The 18,850-nt window shown below is 41.8% G+C and overlaps 1 protein-coding gene across 1 annotated transcript in view; it reads left to right on the top strand.

Moving 5' to 3' along the window:
* Ano5 (anoctamin 5) overlaps positions 1-18,850 on the top strand; it is a 54,763-nt gene that overhangs the window by 4,593 nt on the left and 31,320 nt on the right. The window contains exons 2-5 of the mRNA XM_051174242.1: positions 8,914-8,999; positions 11,189-11,302; positions 16,190-16,258; positions 17,228-17,512. Coding sequence (XP_051030199.1) covers positions 8,914-8,999; positions 11,189-11,302; positions 16,190-16,258; positions 17,228-17,512 — 554 coding nt within the window. The remainder of the gene's footprint in view (positions 1-8,913; positions 9,000-11,188; positions 11,303-16,189; positions 16,259-17,227; positions 17,513-18,850) is intronic.

Here is an 18,850-nt window from a genome sequence, read left to right as displayed (position 1 = left end):
GGAAGAACACTGTGTACTCAGGGCCTCTGGGGCCTCATTCCAGTCCCAAGCCTCTTGATTGGTGTGTAAGTGTGTCTGAGATGTGAACACTTGTATGTGAGATAGCTGGTGGTGTGTGTGTGTGTGTGTGTGTGTGTGTGTGTGTGTGTGTGTGTGTGGTGTATAAGGAAGAAAATCTATCCACCTCAATACTTCTTCTCAGAAGAAGATTCAACATGCAGAAAAGTACTCATGAAGTGGTTTGGGGCAAGGCTAGGGAGGAGAATGTCTGAACGGCCAATGTGAAGTATCGGCTGGGCAGAGCCGCCGGAGCCCGTGTACTCCAGGGAAGGAAAGCATGGGATTAAGGGTAAATAAAGTGTGAGGGGAGGATAGCAGGGCTCATGGGAGATTGGGGCTTACAGCATCCTTTGTCAGAGTCTTCAACCCTAGCCTATCAAGTTCAGAGGAGAGTTTGAAAGCATTTATTCTGCCCAATTTTATGTTAAACAGAGCAAAGGAATCAGGTCAGGGAGGGTTTGTTGTTTAGTTTCCACATTCTCTTCATAAGAAATGGCTCTCTAAGTACTCTGTGTACCTTGTTTAAGAATGGGCTTTTTATTGACTCTGGGGCAGGATCCCTATTTGTGTGTTGCATTGTTCTTTGGTGTAATTGTGACAATGCTTGTCTTTAAGAAAAGAAAACCTTCCTGTGCTGGTGTGACCTTTGCTTAACTGGGGGGGGGGATAAATGCACATCTCCAAGGGTCTTAATTCTGACCTCTTGGTCATTGCAGAAGCAAATGCAAGAGAACAATTTATGGTGAAACCCAATGCCAGAAAGACTTAGGGTGTGACATACTCTTTCTCTGACAGGTTGCTCTCCTAAGGAATGACTGAGCCTCCTCCAGAATTAAAGTAGTTTCTTCTAAATGTTACGCCTACACTGTCCCAATTATATGCAACTAGGCTCTTACCATCCCCTCTCAACAATGTCATGCTGGGAGTCGGACTTGTGGCATGTGAAACTCTGGGAGACCCACTCAAACCATATCCAAGCCATAGCACAAAGTCATGTAAAAAAAAAAAAAAAAAAAAAAAAAAAAGATCAGTCTTCATTTCTCTCACAAATCAGATGAGAACTGTTTGGGACATTGTTAAATCCTGAGCTATATATTGAGGAAATATATAGGAAATATATACTGGAGAAGCCCATGCCGTGTGGTGGTTGTATGTCATATACCTACACCTTTCAAAGGATGTTTTACTTGTTTTCCTCCTTCTCACGGAGAAGTCCAAACTCAGAAAATCTAAGTACCGCAGTCATTGTTGGTGAACAGTCGCGTGCTTGTAAGTGCTAACAGGTTAAGAGCACCTCCTGCAACGCAAAGGTATGGGTATAAAAATAATTATCAGAACTTCATTCGGAAACTTGAGCCAAATAATTTATAGAACTTCGGAAAGATGAATCAGGGACATAACATATGCTAATAATAGCAGCATCTCCTACACAATGAGCACACACATCAGCTCATTTAACGCTCACACACCTTACAAGATGGAGATGACATTTTGCCATTGATGCGCCAGCTGAAGGGGAAGCTAGGGATGCTGTGCTCGTTGGCCATGATGCATTGCCTCTCTGTGTATAGTATCCACCAGTTGTTTGTAGGGAACACAGCCTGGGGACCCAGTGCAAGCCTGAAAGAGCAGTTGATGCTAAACCCCGTTTTCTTCTATATCATGACTACATTTAAGCTTAATTTCTAAATTGGTAAACATAAGAGATGACCACCTACAGCTACCAACGAAGAATGACTGTCACCACATACTGTAACAAAGGGATGTGAAGGCAGTTTGTCCCTTCCCCTCATAATGATTAATTCTGCTGCGCTCAGCCTGCTGTGAGTCTTTATAGACTGGCAGAGCCTGTGAAGAGGTATCGAGCTTCCTGTATCACTGTTAATTGTGAGAACTTTTCTGGGATGTATTGTTTCTAGGATTATGAAAATCCCACATAACCGGCAGTTTTGTATTTTCTACATTTTTTTCAGAGTTTATGCTAACTCTTCTCAGAGGAATATTTGTTAAACAAACTCAGATAGTACCGAAGGCTTTTTGCACAGCATACAATGGAGCTGAGTCTCCAAATGTGCCTATGGAAAAACCCTTGCACATTTGCAAGTGACGGGAACGTTTTAAACACTGCAGTGAGTGTGGGGGAGTAGTTGTCAACTTACCTGTGAGAACAGCAGCATCTTGGGAGTTATACAACATTCCCCATAAAAAAAACGCACACACAAATCCACACAAGGTATTAGTGAACCGAATCTAGTGACACATAGTTGCATAGGAAGTTATTGACTGGAGAGATACCAAGTTAGAGTCCTCAGAGATTAAGAATCAATTTGGTATGTGACAATCTGGAGTATCAGGAACCCGCTGAGAATATATGTCCAGATCACTAAACTCCTGACAGCTATGAAGATATCCCGGTTCTTAGAGAGTAACTTTGCTTAAAAAGTGATAGAACTCTAGTAAATCCAGAAAATAACAGAAACAAAGTCCCTCACAGAGAGAGCAAATAGGTAAGTGTCCTTGAGCCCACTGGATGGTCTTTCAGAGGGCTCAGGCTCTGTTTGATAGGTGTGTTCATCAGAGTTATGTCTGTTTGCTAGTAACTGAGATTATGTTTTCATGATAATAGTTTTTAAAGAAAGACATAATGTGTGGTAAATAAGAATCTGGGAAATGATAGGCTGATGGATATTTATTTGGGGGAGACATTACTCATACCAGAAACAGATGACTACCGTAGGTTCCAGTCCCAAGGATGCCTCCGGATGCTCTCTGTCTCCAACCAGGAAGTAAGAACGTGAGCTGGGATCTGGGCCCCAGACCTAGTCTCCCCAAGTCACTTCTGCACCTGTCCCCACACCCACTGGGGCATGGACAGTGCATCAGGTGAGGGCGGAGTGAATATCTCACTACAGAGACATCCTTTGGAGGCTGATTTGAACAGTTTAGCTTCTGGAATATCATATATATATATATATATGTACATACATATATACTTTTGAACAAGACTAGTCAGCATAAAGGATCTTTCTTTTTCTTATTTGTTCTAGGCATGAGAACCAAAGAAATAAACAGTATTTTCCAAAGGAGTGAGGTAAGTCCAATGTCTGTGTGTGAGCTTCACTCTATGTAAAATACAAAGATTAAGTCAAGGTTAGCACCCCAGATGTATAGCCTCTTTAGCCTGACTTTTCACTCCTATAGTGCACTGTCTTCAATCTTCTCTGACCTGCTCATCTTTTAATGTGAGACAGATTCCATATCTCGTTTACTATTTAAATTTAAAATTAGATTGGTACTCGTACTCAAGAAAACCTGCCCTTTCTGATTAGTTTGGCTGTCAGCCAGTTGCTTGATTTAAGAGTTCTAAAATTCCTTTAAAAGTTAAGTTTTAAAATGGAGAGGAGCAAGATATTGTTGTATTGGAGAGCAGTCATAAGTTTTAATTTACATTTACTTATTTTTATGGTTTTTAAAGGAGTCCTTTTGTTTCTATTAAAATGCATACATGCACGTGTGTGTATGTGTGTGGTACACGGTTGTGTGTGTGTGCGTGTGTATGTGTGTGGTACACGGTTGTGTGTGTGTGTGTGAATGTGTGTGTGTCTGTGCATGTGTGGTACATGGTTGTGTGTGTGTGCATGTATATGTGTGTGGTACACGGTTGTGTGTGTGTGTGTGTCTGTGCATGTGTGGTACATGGTTGTGTGTGCGTGCATGTATGTGTGTGGTACACAGTTGTGTGTCTGTGCGTGTGTATGTGTGTGGTACACAGTTGTGTGTGTGTGTGTGTGTGTGGTACACGGTTGTATGTGTGTGTGTGTGGTACATGGTTGTGTGTGTGTGCATGTATATGTGTGTGGTACACGGTTGTGTGTGTGTGTGAATGTGTGTGTGTCTGTGCATGTGTGGTACATGGTTGTGTGTGCGTGCATGTATGTGTGTGGTACACAGTTGTGTGTGTGTGCGTGTGTATGTGTGTGGTACACAGTTTTGTGTGTGTGTGTGTGGTACATAGTTGTGTTCAGCTGCCCATGGAGGCCAGGAGAAGGTATAGAAATTACATGTGGAGCTAGGAACCAAACTCAGGTCCTCCAAATTAGCAGCAATCACTCTTAACCTCTGAAACATCGCTCTATCCCTTTATGTGTGTGTAGAGGCTACCATGTCAGAACCCCCTGATGGATTAGTTTTCGCTGATTTTCTGCTATAGTTTGATGAGCAGGTAGGTGGATTCACAGCTGTAACTTAGGTCGGCAGAAGTAGCTTGAATATACCTGTGCTAGCACTGTCTTTGCCATCACTAAGAAGACAGAGAGACTGTTGTTTCCTGGCAATTCCGCCAGGTAAGTTCTACAGCTCATGAGCATATCTCCAAAAGCTCCTGAAGTACCCTTAATCCATGTTTACTGTTGGTCAAAACTGATTTGTCCAGAACCAACCAGAACCAACCAGATGTTGGATGTGATGCTCCCAAAAGGAAATATCTGAGCGTCCTGTGTGGATATGGACGTCAGGTCCCTTCTGTTAGCAGGGGCCACTCCTCCTTCCATCCTTGACAATTCAGGAGCCAGTTCTGTGGTGTGTGGATGACCGAATAACAAGTGGCTTGGAAACCCATGTCCAAGAGAGCAGAAATGCTTTAGTTGCAAGTGCCTTGTGTGTGTCATATATACACAGGCAATTTTTTTCCTTGCATTGTGTGCTTCTTTTTTTTTTTTCTTTTAAAGAATAATGTGTCGTCTTCAAAGCTACAAATCCTTAATAATTTCAAGCCAGCGCCAAGAAGCACGAAGCATTTAGTCAGTGATGTGTATTCCCTGTTGGTCCTGCTCAGAATCCTAAAAATACCAGAGCTGCTGGTTATTTTGCTGTGGGGTAGAAGCTCTTAAGCATTTCACCTGTGGTAGATTGCCTCATGACCTAGCAGAGCTTCCTCCATGATGCCTCCTTCCCTTTCTCTGTCCCTCCACCCTCTCTTCTTCTTCCCAACCACACACGGACACATACACAGATGCACACACACACACACACACACACACACACACGCACACGCACTCACACGCACATACGTGCATGCATGTACACATACTTGCAACTTCACATACCATTTTGGACGGGGAAATAGAGTTCAGGTTGCACGGTACAGTATTTCTACAGAGACAGCATCACTGCTCTTGCTTTGGAAACTTAAATGCTATAGTTTCTCACTTGTGCTATCCTTAACAGCTCTGTATCTCTCTCTCCCTCACCCACCTTTTGCTATCGACAGAGCCTGAGCACCAGAGAGTCCAGCTTCCTCATCTCTAAAGAGCCACAGTCACTGGTAAGCAGTAAGCCATGCTTCCTTTCCTGGGTACACACACAGGTGTCCTTCTGTGGCCTGAACAGGGGCTACTGTCACCTAAATCTCAGGTGCTCATGTGTGGTATCTGTGAATGTATTACTTTTAGGAAAATATTATTTATTTAAGAAAAAATTACCACTGTCACCTATATTAAAGGAGTCTAGTTTGGTATTATTCAGGTTCCCCATTTGTCAGACTTGAGTCAGTGATCTCTCACGAGCTCCGGTCAGCTGATTCTGTGGGTTTCCCCATCATGGTCTTGACTCCTTCCTTTATATTATCGCTCCCCTCCCCCACTTTGATTGTACTCCAGGAGCCTGACCCATTGGTTAGTCGTGGCTCTCTGCATCTGCTTCCATCTGTTTCTGGAAGAGGGTTCTAGCTTCTCTGAGGTTGTGGGTTGTAAGCTAGGTATCCTTTGCTTTATGTTTGGTATTATTCTTATCAGTGAGTACATACTATATTTGTCTTTCTGGTTTTGGGTTACCTCATTCAGGCCACTGGCGGTGGGTCCAAGATCTAACAGTAATGCATAAACTGGCTTAGTGGGGCCCATTCTATATGGAGTGATACCATGCTCAGCCTAGACACAGGGGTGTGCAGGGTGGAGAGATGCCTTAGTCCTGCTTCAACGAGATGATGGGACAGACTTAGTAGGCTTCCTAGGGGAGGCCTTATACTCTCCGAGGAGCCGATGAGAGGTAAGGGGGAGGTGGGGGAGGGAATCTGGTGGAGAGGATCAATGCCTAAGAATAGTCATAATTTAAACTTTAAAAATTAAACTTAGATCCAACTCAGAAGCTATCGAACTTTAAATTCGATTAAGTTTAAGTATTTGTTTTTATTTGCCGAATAAAATAAGTAAGGGTGATGTTTGGGAAGACAGGAAATGGAGTTGAGCTGTCCTCCGTTTCCTCTGATACTGTCTTTGGACATCCTTAGTAGTCATGCCTCCTCTGCACCTCCTGGTTGAGAGAACTCTGAGAACTTTCTTATATCTGGTGACCTCTGGTGTTGATATCATCCTTTTACTTTGTAGAGTGCACCTCAGCTACTTCCTAAGGTGTTTCTCACGACTCAGACTGGGGATGGAGAAAGTGAAAAAATGCCACCAGCTTTGTAGCCTGTCCCGGGCACATTGTGATGCTTTAGCCTTGATTATGGCTTAAAGTGGGGTTGCCCAGCTTTCTCCACTACAATGTTTCTGTATGTTTCTCTTGTCCTGTGCTGTACTAATCTGTGGGTCAGTATGCCGTGTGCACATAAGGGCTAGAGGTTGTGCTTAATTTTAAAAATAGCTGGAGATAATGACATTTTTTTTTTTTTTACCGTCACTAACAGTGTCAAAGCTTGAACCCAGGGCCATTGAGAAAAATATTCTACCAGTAAGCCACATGCCCCTTCTGTGGCCTCTCATTTCTCCCCCCCCCCACTTACTCTGCATCAATCTGTAGACATTTGTTTTATATCTATGTTATAAACTCAGCGATACTTTATTTCATTGCATTGGAGATCTTTTTAGTGATGCGTGTATAGCTTGGATACACTCCATTATCGTGTTTTGTTTTATTTCTAGTGTTTTCTTCACCTAGATATTACAAGATACTGCAAGTTCACCTCATATAGTTCTTGCCTTTATCCTAGAATGAATCCCTACTGGAGAACAATTGTTTCATTGCAACCAATGGTTGTGGAGTGTATCTGTATCAGTCAATATCTCCTTAGACATATTCAGAGTAGAATGATTTAAGGGGCACTTGGACAGACAGACTGCCAAAGGTGCAGAAGATTCCCAACATACACAGGTATACCAGCCATGACCCCAGTGCTGGAAAGGGACTGTTTCCAGAACCCAGAAGAGAAAGTCAAGTTCACAAGACACTCTTGAATTTAGGCATAGGAAGAGGATGAGGGTGGAGGAAAGCATTCTGGCTTTTGGTTGGAGTATCATTGGGCTATTTTCTTTTTCTAAAATAAATGTAAGAATGTTTTTAGAATTCACATTCCCTTCTCCTTTCTTTAATAGCCCATATTTGTGTGTGTGTGTGTGTGTGTGTGTGTGTGTGTGTTCTCCTGAAGAAATAGTTTCTTGTATCAATGTAAGAGACTCTGATTTTCTTCTGCTGAAACAGCTTTCAGTTGTGTTTAGTCTATGTCCACTTTGGGTTAACTTTCATCACACACACACACACACACACACAGACACGTCACCACGAGCTGCTTAGGCCTCCCCAGCATTGAAACAAACCTCCCTGCAAATTACTGAGTTCCTTTAATGATAATTGATTTACATGATCGTTTGCCCTCTCCTTTTAATCAAATTCGAGCAGCATGGGCCTTTGGATGCTATGGATTTGATTTTTTTTTTTTTTCAAGTTTCCTCCTCACAGCACTGAGGATTTGGTGTAGGGCCTTGGGCCTGTTGTGCACAAGCTTAACCAGTGATTTCTTTCAGACGGTGTTCACTCTCCCCGGTAACTGCAGGTAATTTTCGGTAATAAAAGATTGAAGAAAAGTCATTATTTCGTTAATTGCTTTTTCCTTTTCTGCTCAGTATTTGGAGAAGTCATAGAGTGGTTAAAAAATAAAATTAAGTCCTATGCAAACTGTTTTTTCTTTTTCTTAGTCTCTTGGAGACAGAGTCTCGCTCTGTTCCCTGGGCTGGTTTGGAATGCTGTTTCAGCCCTGCTGGGATTGTAGGTGTTTATCACCACATTGTGCTGTGATGTAAATACCCCACACTATGAGTCACCCAGAACAATGTCAGGGTTTTGCTATACTTGTTGGCAGAAACATATTTATTTACCAGACTACACTGCTTTACATGCAAACCTGTTTTAAAAGTTGTCTTTACAAAGGGTTTGTAAGATGAAGACCTTTCTCCTTTTTTGTTGTTTTCATTCTCTTTCTTCCCATTCTTCCCCCTTCCCTGTTGACGTCCTCTGCTAGTCGACTTTCTACGTTGTAGACACACACTGAAGGCCTGTTCTGTGCCGGGGATGGGGCTGTCAGTCCTGTGGTGTGTATGATGCTTGAGGGGTGCCAGGATGCCCGGGAACAAACAGAAGCAGAAGTGGAAAGTTCATCAGCATTCCCGTAGCAGAGCAGCAGCAGCAGCAGACAAGATGCACACGGGATTTCTGAGGGGCGGCACCTACCAGGCATTTTAGTGTCATGGTGGTTTGGAATAATTAATGCCGGGGCTTGTTGTAGTTAGCAGCGCCTGTTGAGGCAGAGCAAGCCTTGCTAAGTCAGAAGGATCTCAGGACCATCACCTGCTCTAACCTGACATCCACTCTGTGAAGCTATGATAAAAATTCTTCCTGGGTAGATGGTGGCTGTACTCGGAGGAAGCAAACCCCTCCTCTGAGGGAACAACAGCCCTACGCCGAGACTGGAATGTTTCAGCATAGCCAGCCACCAAAGAGTAGCTTTATTCATGTGTGCCTGTGTGCTGGAATCTTGAACCCTAGCGGATTTGTGCTCACTCTCCATTGGTTGCTTTACAGCCTCAGAAGCGGTTCAATTTGTTCCTGAGGAGGCGTCTTATGGTAAAACGGTGATGGCTGCTGATGCCTGTGCCCGAGTGTCTGTTGTAACAGCCTGGTGCTTTCAGAACTCTGAATTCAATCCCATGAATGCCATACACACTGGGGGAAGGGGGGTCTGGATCACTCATTCCCAGTTCCCGGGCAGCGACATTTAACCATGGTGATCCTTAATCTTTTCCACTGGATGAGCCCTCTTTCTCAAAGTATACATACAAACACATTTACACACAGACACTGTAAGTAGGTTCAGAGGCTCAAGAACCATCAGGAATATAAATTATAGTAAGCTAAATCCTACCTGGGTATTGCTTCGTAGTAACTGGGCATCTCCAAGGACTATATATACATATGTACATATGTATATTATATATATACATATATGTGTATGTATACTAAAGTGTGTTCTTTATGTCATGTTTTCATAAAAATAAAAGCATGGTTACAGCTGTCTGTAAAAAAATGAATGGATTTTTTTCTGCTCCATTTAGCTCTAATCAGTTTTTGCTAAGAATCTGAAGACTTAGGGCTGGAGAGATGACTTAGTGTTTATTAGAACTGGCTGCTCTTATAGAGGTTCTGGGTTTGAACCTCAGCAACACATGGTGAGTCACAATCATCTCTTAACTCCAGTCCTAAAGGAACCCTAGGGATTGCTCTTCCAAACAATAAGAACTCTCCTAAAAACATCAATGCTTTTTTTTAAAGCTTCTAATATGCAAAACTTGGTTGTCACAGAACTGGAGAAGCATGGATATTATTTTGCTTCCTGACTTTGTCCTTTGATTATATGCAGACTAATTCTGTCTTTGTTGTCAGTTGGCTTCCATACATTTTGGGGAATTTTATCAATTATGTTAATTTTATAATGATGTACAACAGTGCCAGTGAGAATTTTATTTAGTTTTCATTTTTTAAAACTGGGTTATAACCAACATATAGGAGCTCAATTTTTCTCAGGGTTTTTACATTCCTTTACAAAAAAGGAGAAGCTGTGGGTCGTTTTTGTTTGTTTGTTTGTTTGTTTGTTTTTTGTTTTTTGTTTTGTTTTTTTTGAGACAGGCAGATAAATCAAGCCTGTTGTTTGAGTTCCAGTATTCTAATAGTCTCTTCTCCCTAAATATTTTCTTTGTTCATTTCCCCAGTCTTACCCTCATATCCCTTGAGAGATTGTTTCTCCACCACCACAGCCACCAGGAACCCACAGATAAACAGCATTACTGTGTTCACAGACCACAGATCAAGCATGAGGTTTTCCGTCCTGTTTGTGGCTGAGTACCACTTGTCCCTGTTATGGGGACTCTCAGCTGGGCCAACAAGCGCAAAGCATCATGGGCCCTACAGAAGATGCTCAGGAACTACCGGGTGTACCTACCGAGAAAAATCAAGGGAGCCAGCTGAGAAAAATCAAGGGAGCTAGCTCCCACCCACCAGTTCCAGGAAGCAGCTGGAAGACCTCCCAGCATGGTGCTGAGCTTCTCACAAGGGGCTGTCGCTCAGAAGTACAAAGTACTATACTTTTCATACGAATTGGCGAGGAATGTAAAACCAAACATGAAATCTCTTTTTTTCACCCTGAAATGCTCAGTATTGTGGGTTTTTGTTTCTGTTTTGCTGTCACGAAAGGGGAGGAATTCATGAGCTGGATGTCATGTAAAAGGTGAAAGTCTAATTTTGATTATTAAATTGAGAAAAACCATAAAGAAAAGATGGGTTGTGGCTCTCTTGAGACACTGATGACAGACATTTGTAGGGCTTAGACATGGTGAGGTCGCTGGCCAGCTACCTGCTTCTGATCCTTCCTTCCTTCACTGCACCATGAGTTTTGATTGTGCTCTGGGAGAAGTGTGCACGGTGCATTGCTTAGTAGACTAGTTGGTGTGGTGTTTAATCAAAACCACACATTTCTGTCTGAGCATGCATTTTACTGTCAGTGCCTAAGTACGCTCACCTTATATTTTGGCCTAACCGCAGCATTTTTGTGAGAGCATGTGCTTAATGTGTTTAAGCATGTGATTAATATGTGTCAGCTTTTCCTGGGTATATATCATGCAGTCCTCTCTGTGGAGTTTTACGTTATGAAAGGGACCGAATTTCTGTTGTCTTTTGCCTTGACTTGCTGTGTCAAGTGTGGAAAAAAAATTGGTCAAATTGGTTTGCAGCTACTTCCCTTTGTGTTTTTTGCCTTCCCGGATTGAATACTAATGTAAAACCATGTCATTTGTGTCTTCTACAGTTCCAGAGAAGCGAACAAAGCAAAGACTCCATCTTCTTCCGAGATGGAGTTAGGCAGATTGACTTTGTCCTTTCCTATGTGGACGATATGAAGAAAGATTCAGATATAAAGGCCGTAAGTGCTTATTTGAGAGAGGCAGGGAAGAGAGATGAGTATGTGGCCTACCAGCTGACACTCATTTCCTGAATGTTTTGGAGATAATGACATCAGCAACTTCTTTCTCCTCCCCTTCTCTCTTCCTCCCTTCTCTTCCTTCTCTTTCAATGTGACTGCTATCCATTTCATACACCGTCCTTTAGACAGGAAGTGTGACCCCCACAAATAGAGGATTCATCTCTGAATCTAGGGTACTGGTCCTCAACCTTCCTAATGCTATGATCCTTTAACACAGTTCCTCTTGTTGTGGTCGCCCCCAACCACAAAATTATCACGTTGCTGCTTCGTAACTGTGATTTTGCTACTGTTATGAACTGTAATCTAAATGTCTGGTATGCAGGGTATCTGATGTGTGACCCAAGAGGTCATGAACCACAGGTTAAGAACCACTGATCTAGTGTCTCCTTTTAATGTTTATGTACAGTTTTCATCTTCAAAGCATATGGTCAATCAATCTAATTTTTTTTTAAAAAAAAAAAAGCAGCTTTTGTACTAATCTCTAATCCTGACTTGCTCCACGTGTGTAGAGATTTTCCTATATGTACATATATGTGCAGCTATTTATTTGTATGCTGAAATGTTATACAGGTAATAACTTGAAAACTGAGTGTTATCCCTACAACCTGAACTTCCTTAGCTTTGCATCTTTCTACCTTGTTCCAGAAACCATCGGCTAATGCCTCTGCAATTCATAGACCATCTTTGTGTCTTTGTATATCTTCTGTGGACGACCCCTTCACGCCCTGTTTCTCATAACCATCTTCCTTTTCAATAGGGACAGCACAGGCTGTTGACTTTATTCTTTCCCTTTTCTTCCTGAAATTCCTGAGTTTTGAATCTCATCAAGTTGAGTTCACTGTCATTTACCCACCCCCAGGCCTTCCCGTATTTCTACCACTGTTCTCTGAGCTTCACTGTGGCTCTCTCCTCCACCACTCCATTCCGATGACCCATAAACACAGTGCGTGTGTGAGTGTTTATTTGGGCATTTGTCATTTCTGTTCTTAGATGACCTTTACCAATCTTCTTAGCTTTTACTTAACCACCTGTTCTCCTAAATTATATCCCAGCAAGTGATTGTAACTCTGTAACTTCTCTCCATTGGTCTGTTTAATCCACCTCTCAATTAGTGCTTGTCCATGCCCTTTTTTCACATACAGTCCAGAAAAGATACTATTATAGTGCCATATTTTTCCTTCCTACCTTCCTTCCTTCCTTTCTTCCTCCTTCCCTCCATCCATCCATCCATCCATCCATCCATCTCTCTTATTTCCCTCTTTCCTTCCTAAACTTTCATTAGCAGATATTGATTATGGAATGTGTGACATCCATTCTCATACATTCATATAACATGCGTTGATCATGTTCACCCAGTCTATTTATTTCTCCATTCCTCTTTCACCCCTGTCAAGCCCCTCCCCGACTCCACAGACAGCACTTGTTTTGGTAGTCCAGCTTTCTTCCCTTAACATGATGATCTCCAGTTTCAAGTATATTCGTGCAAATGACATTATTTCATTCTTCTCCATTCTGTCCACCCACTCATCTCTTGTCTTAGTCAGTGCTCTATTGGTGGAAAAAGACACCATGACCACAACAACTCTTATAGGGGAAATCATTTAATTAGAGCTTGCTTACAGTTTCAGCAGTTTAGTCTATGTGTGTGTGTATATATATATATATATATGTGTGTGTGTGTGTGTGTGTGTGTATACATGTATACATACATACATACATACATACATACATACAATATGCAGGGGAATTCCTACAATCACTTAGAGGCTATTGTCCAGCAAATACAATAATGGTTGGCTATGAATGGAGAGTTCAAGAATCCAGAAGTTACAAGTCTCAGCTGGTCTTCAGTGGACACTGGAATTTCAAAGAAGTAAGTTCTAATGCCAATAAAGGAATGGACTTGCTAGCAGGTCAAGAGCTTCCTTCTTCCATGTCCTTGAATAGGCTTTCAGAAGAAGTTGTGAACCAGATTAAAGGTGTGACTTCCCACTTCAAGATCCAAATTAAAGACGTGTGTCTTCCTGCTTCAAGATCTAGATAAAAGATATGTGTCTTCCTACCTCAAAAGTGCAGACTAGAAGTAGATTCTACCTTAAAACCAAGCAAAACATCTCTCACAGGTGTGCCAGCCATTTCTGAATTGCAGTTCATTCCAGATGTAATCAAGTTGGCAACCAAGAGTAGCCACTACAACTAGTCAACATTTGGTGAAGTCAGTACCTTCCTTGCTGTGTGTCTTCTCTTCTTTTCTGGAGGCTCTACATCCTCTGGAACATTCTATCCCTTTACTTGCTTCTCCTTGCCAATCATCTTTCTTTTTTTGTCTTGCAATGACATTGACATAGGGCATAGTTCAATCTTCTTCTTTTTTTTTTTTTTTTTTTTTTTTTTTTTTTTTTCTTAACTTGGGTTGACTTCTTTGATGGCAGCATTTTGTCTCACGGTTTTAAATCTAGAACCTTCCTTTCTAGTCTACAATTCTCTGCAACAGCACATAGCTCAGTGTGCATCCACATCTCTGTGTGAACTTCACCAATGTCTAAAACAGAAAGGTTCCACTACTAACCTGCTCCCCAAAGCCTGACCTATCTCCAAATGTACTCTATTCATAATTGGTCATCATAAAGTTTAGCAATTACAGAAGAGAATAGAGTAGAACCAGTAGGTATGAGCACGTGTGGCCCTTACAGAGGACCCGAGTTCAGTTCTCAGCACACATGTGAGTTAGCTCACAACTGCCTGTCACTCCACAGGGTATTGAAGCCCTCTTCAGCCTCCACAGCCACTGCACTCACATCTACAAACACACACAAATATGCAACATAGTTTTAAAAAAGATATAATGTATGTGTTATAATGACCTCACAGCATATATCTATAGAAAGTGAATTACATGAAAATTAGACACATGTTATCATTCATTTTTTTGTTTAAGATCTATATGAGGAAACCCTCTCACAGCTAAAATTTTTCCTCGCCTAAAATTTCCATTCTATTTTTCATGTATTTTCTTTCTCATGTGAATGTCTACCCTTGTGCATCTGATATTACTCATTAAATCATAACTTTGCAACAAGAAGCATAAATAGATAGAGATATTTTTATCTTTAAACTTAACATTCTAAGCCTTATTTTTTTCTTTTGGTATTGATCAATTTTACAGCTATGTAAATTTGTGATTACATGAGTATATAATTGATAAAACACCACTGATATATTATAAAATATGATAAGAAAAAATTTAACATAAGTAGCATGTCATAAATGCATTGATTGATGAGATACAGGGACCTGACTTTATTTTCATCATTTATGCATGAATAAGATCACTCCTAGTATCAAAGTGTTCAGGTCCAATTATGTTCTTTTGTTCTTATGTATCTTGGTGCAAAAGTAAGGTGATTTGGATCTATAGGTTGGAATTACTGAATTACTGATTTCTTGAAACCCCCAAGTTTTGTGGAAGTTTTAAAATAAGGTGGGTAGAGGTGGCTCAGTAGTTAAGAACATCGGCCGCTATTGCAGAAGCCTCTAGTGTGGTTTCCTGCACGCACAGGGAAGCTCAATGCTATCCAAAACTCCAGTTCCACGAGCTCAGATGTCCTCTCCTGTCTTCTGTGGGCACTTCACACACGTGGTGCACAGACATACAGCCAGGCAAGACACTCACACACGTAAAAATAAACAAAATCTTTTAACAAATCTAGAACAGCTCCATTAATTACAAAGCATGAATGTTTAAAATAATGCTTAGTGTCCTGACAGTCATTCCTAGTTCTGCCATCAGTTCTGTTGAACTCTGAGCGTAAGTGAGGCTCTAAGCTACAAAAGCACACGTCTTCGCAAGTAAAGATTCAGTCGCTCTGTTGGTGCTGGATACGGCATTTTAAATTATCCCTCCTGGGTTGTTAATTTTTTTTATATCATAAGAATACATTTGAGTAGAGGTAGCTGAGGAGGGAGGGTTTTCAGACATAGGTCCCTTCATATTAACACTGGGCACAGAAGAGCATACTAAGGTGATTCCTCATAAAGTTTCCCAGACACTCAATATAAAGGAACCTATTGAGCACAAATACTCAGAGCATCCTAGTGAAGCCTTTCAAAGTTCAGTCTTTCTGAAAATGTCCGCATTTCAATCACAATGAATGCTGGAAGAAACTTGGCTCGTCTATGCTTTGCCTAAATCCTACAGTAATTATTATTTGCAAGCCATGATCTATAGTGAATTTTAATCCTTCTTTCTCTAAGTGAAAGCCCTCTTGCTATTCAAGAGCAAAAGCCATGACGTGAGTATGGCCTTCAGTGACACTGAATAATTTATGTGAGGATCTCTGGTCTTTGTAATGTTGAGCCTTTACCAGTTAGGACCCCGTGTGTCTCTATCCCTAAGGGCTTCTCGTGCTTTCAAATTACTCAGCAAAAATTTGTGCGTATCTTCAAATGGAGCCTATGGGTAATGGAGATTGTTCCTGTTTTGTATCTCCAGAGTTTTGCCAATTATGTTAGAGGTCAAAATTAGCCCATGCCCTGAAGGCAGAGATACCTTGTAGGGTATTTTTATGTATGACCATAGAAGGTCCTAGGACCCTTTGGAAGCACAGCCTTGAGTCAGTCTAACCCTAAATAAGCCATCACCAAGGTTAGCCAGGCACGCCAGCTAACCTAGAGTGTTGGCCTGTCACTGCGCACTAACACAGAGAGTCACCAAACACAAAGGGTTGGCCTGGCATTGATTGCCAGCTACCATGGAGGTTCAGGCTGGCACTACCCACTAACACAGAGGACCTACCTCACCACCCTTTTCCTTTGCTTTTTCCGTAGGAAAGAAGACGAGAGTTTGAACTGAATCTCAGAAAAACAGGTCTGGAGTTGGAAATCGAAGACAAAATGGTAACTCTATTTGATAAATTACGCAAGGATCGTATGTTAAGTGGACTTTTCTCCTGTGGATGTATTTGGCTGGGTAGATGTTGGGTTTGGATCAATACATAAATCGTATGGCTTCAGAAGTGTGCACACGGAGACAAGAAGACCTGCACCATCACGAATCTACCGTCAGTGAGGGGAAGGCTCCGTGAAATGTTTTAAAAACAGTAGGGTCGTAGGCAGTGGGAGAATGGCCAGGCTGCACAGTGCTTGTCATGCAAGCACGGATACCCAAGTATCACCCAGAGGGCGTTTAAAAACTTAGGTGTGGCAATGTGTGCTTATACTGCCAACAATGGGAAACAAGTGGATCCCTGAGCCGTACTGTCCGTGGAGTCTACGCTCGTTGGTGAGCCCCGGGTTCCAGTGAAAGACCCTGTCTCAAAGTACACAAGCAAACAAGGTGAATGGCTCCTCAGGAACTACACCCAAGAGTGACTTCAGCCACCCATGCCCACACACACACACACACACGCACGCATGCGAGCACACACGCACGCACGCACGCACGCACGCACACACCATGAGCACGTGAATGCCGTGAACACACATGATTTCTCCTCAGGGTACAGAAAGGTGAAGCACTTTGTTGACATAGCTGTCATACCTTGAAGCTGCCTGCCTCATTGTACACTGAACCTGGCTGTCCTGTCGGATAGCCCCTAGGGACAGTCCTCCTCCAACAAAGCCATGCCTCCTAATCCTTCCCAAATAGTTCCACTAACTAGGGACAAAGCACTCATATTAGCCCATGAAGGCCATTACTCAAACCACCAAGGTACACTTACGTAAACATGTCAGAGTAATCTCATTTCCTAAACCTTTTGCTTAAAAAATTGATTACGTTGAAAATTTATTTTTATCATTGAGAATTTATGAAGTCTGCTTTCTTTAATCTTTAACTTCCTTCCACTCCATCTCTTTTCTGTGCAGAACTCTGAAGATGGAAAAACCTTCTTTGTGAAGATCCATGCCCCATGGGAGGTCCTAGTCACTTATGCTGAAGTGCTAGGAATCAAGATGCCTATTAAGCTGAGCGACATCCCGAGGCCAAAGTACCCACCCCTGAGTTACATGCTTGGGCCTGTGAAGCTCCCAGCCAATGTGAAGTACCCTCACCCTGAGTATTTCACTGCCCAGTTCAACAGACACCGTCAGGAGCTCTTCCTCATCGAAGACGAAGCCACGTTCTTCCCATCCTCAGCGAGAAACAGAATTGTAAGTAGTGAGGGTCTTGGGTACCTCTCTCTATATGTAGCATGTATGACTCTGAGCTCAGTGCTAAGCACCATGCAGGGCTGGAAGCCTCTTAGGTGCAGCTTTACCTTGTTAAGGTCCCTATTTCTCAATAGGAGACTGATTGACTACAATAGTCCAAGAGGCATTATGTAACCCTAGAACAGCCTCTCACCAACACCAAGGGTTTGGATTTTATATCATCATTGTAAATTGATTTCATGATCTTAAAATTGGGTTTTATAAATTTAAAGTCAGAGAATATTGATCATTGTAATTCAGTTTCAACATTTTCTTTATATAGATATATTTTAATTTCTTTATATAGAGGTGGGCTTCGAGGAGCCTTGGACATTTTCTCCCCTGTTGAAATCATCTTCAGTCCTGTCAGAAATATTTCTTCTTCTGTAGTCGTAGGCTTGTAATTGCTGACCGAAAGCTGCACATACTGCTGTTTCCTCATGCTAGACTGAGATCACGTACATTTTGTATGGTACCCTGAGAATTAAGTGACTTAATCTGTAGAAAACTTTGAACAGCACTTAACACACAGCAAGTGTTCAGTGACAATTAGCTGTCACTCTCATTAGTCTGACTTCAGAAGAAACAAATCTGGTCCCATTTGGGTTTGCACTTTGTAGTGTGTGTGAGTGTGTGTGTGTGTGTGTGTGTGTGTGTGTGTGTGTGTGTTTTAAATTCACCATCTGATTCCCAACAACTATAGACTCGTTCCCCCTTGAGAGTACACATTTTCCCTTTGTAAGTAGAAAGGATAGTTCATTCCACTTTCTTCCTAGTTCTTAAATATTTTTATTTAAATTCACAGAGCTATCAAACAAAATGCTGCTCCTAGAATATTGGTACAATATGAATTGAATATGAATTGAGAAAACAATTTCTCGCTTTTTCTACTGGGATTAAAAGATAAAGACCATCGCATCAAACCATCATCTTTCAGGGAATAAAGAGGCCTTGTTTTTGTATCAGAAGGAAGGCCTGTTGTAAAGCCATAATGCTGCCATTTCCTAAGAAAGATCACTTCTCTGGAAGCAGAGATCTTGCTATTTTCATGGACTGTAATTGAAATCTAGTCAGTAACTTGTCTCCTAAATAGTTCCTGGTAAGAACTTTGGATGCTACTCATTGACAGAGTGGCAGCCTATCACACATAGAGAGAGCACTAGATTTAGGCTTCACCCCACCTTCCAAAAGGACGGACCAGGAGGTTGTTCAGCATAGGGAAGTCACTGGTATTCCTAACCCTCACCCTGTGTTTCATGTTGTCACTTGTGAACCTTGCCAGTGTGTTTTCTAAGTGAG

Source organism: Phodopus roborovskii, unplaced genomic scaffold (assembly GCF_943737965.1).
Source record: "Phodopus roborovskii unplaced genomic scaffold, PHOROB, whole genome shotgun sequence".
NCBI lineage: Eukaryota > Metazoa > Chordata > Mammalia > Rodentia > Cricetidae > Phodopus > Phodopus roborovskii.
The sequence above is the reverse complement of the archived record's forward strand: the minus strand, read 5'-3'. Positions and strand labels throughout refer to the sequence as shown.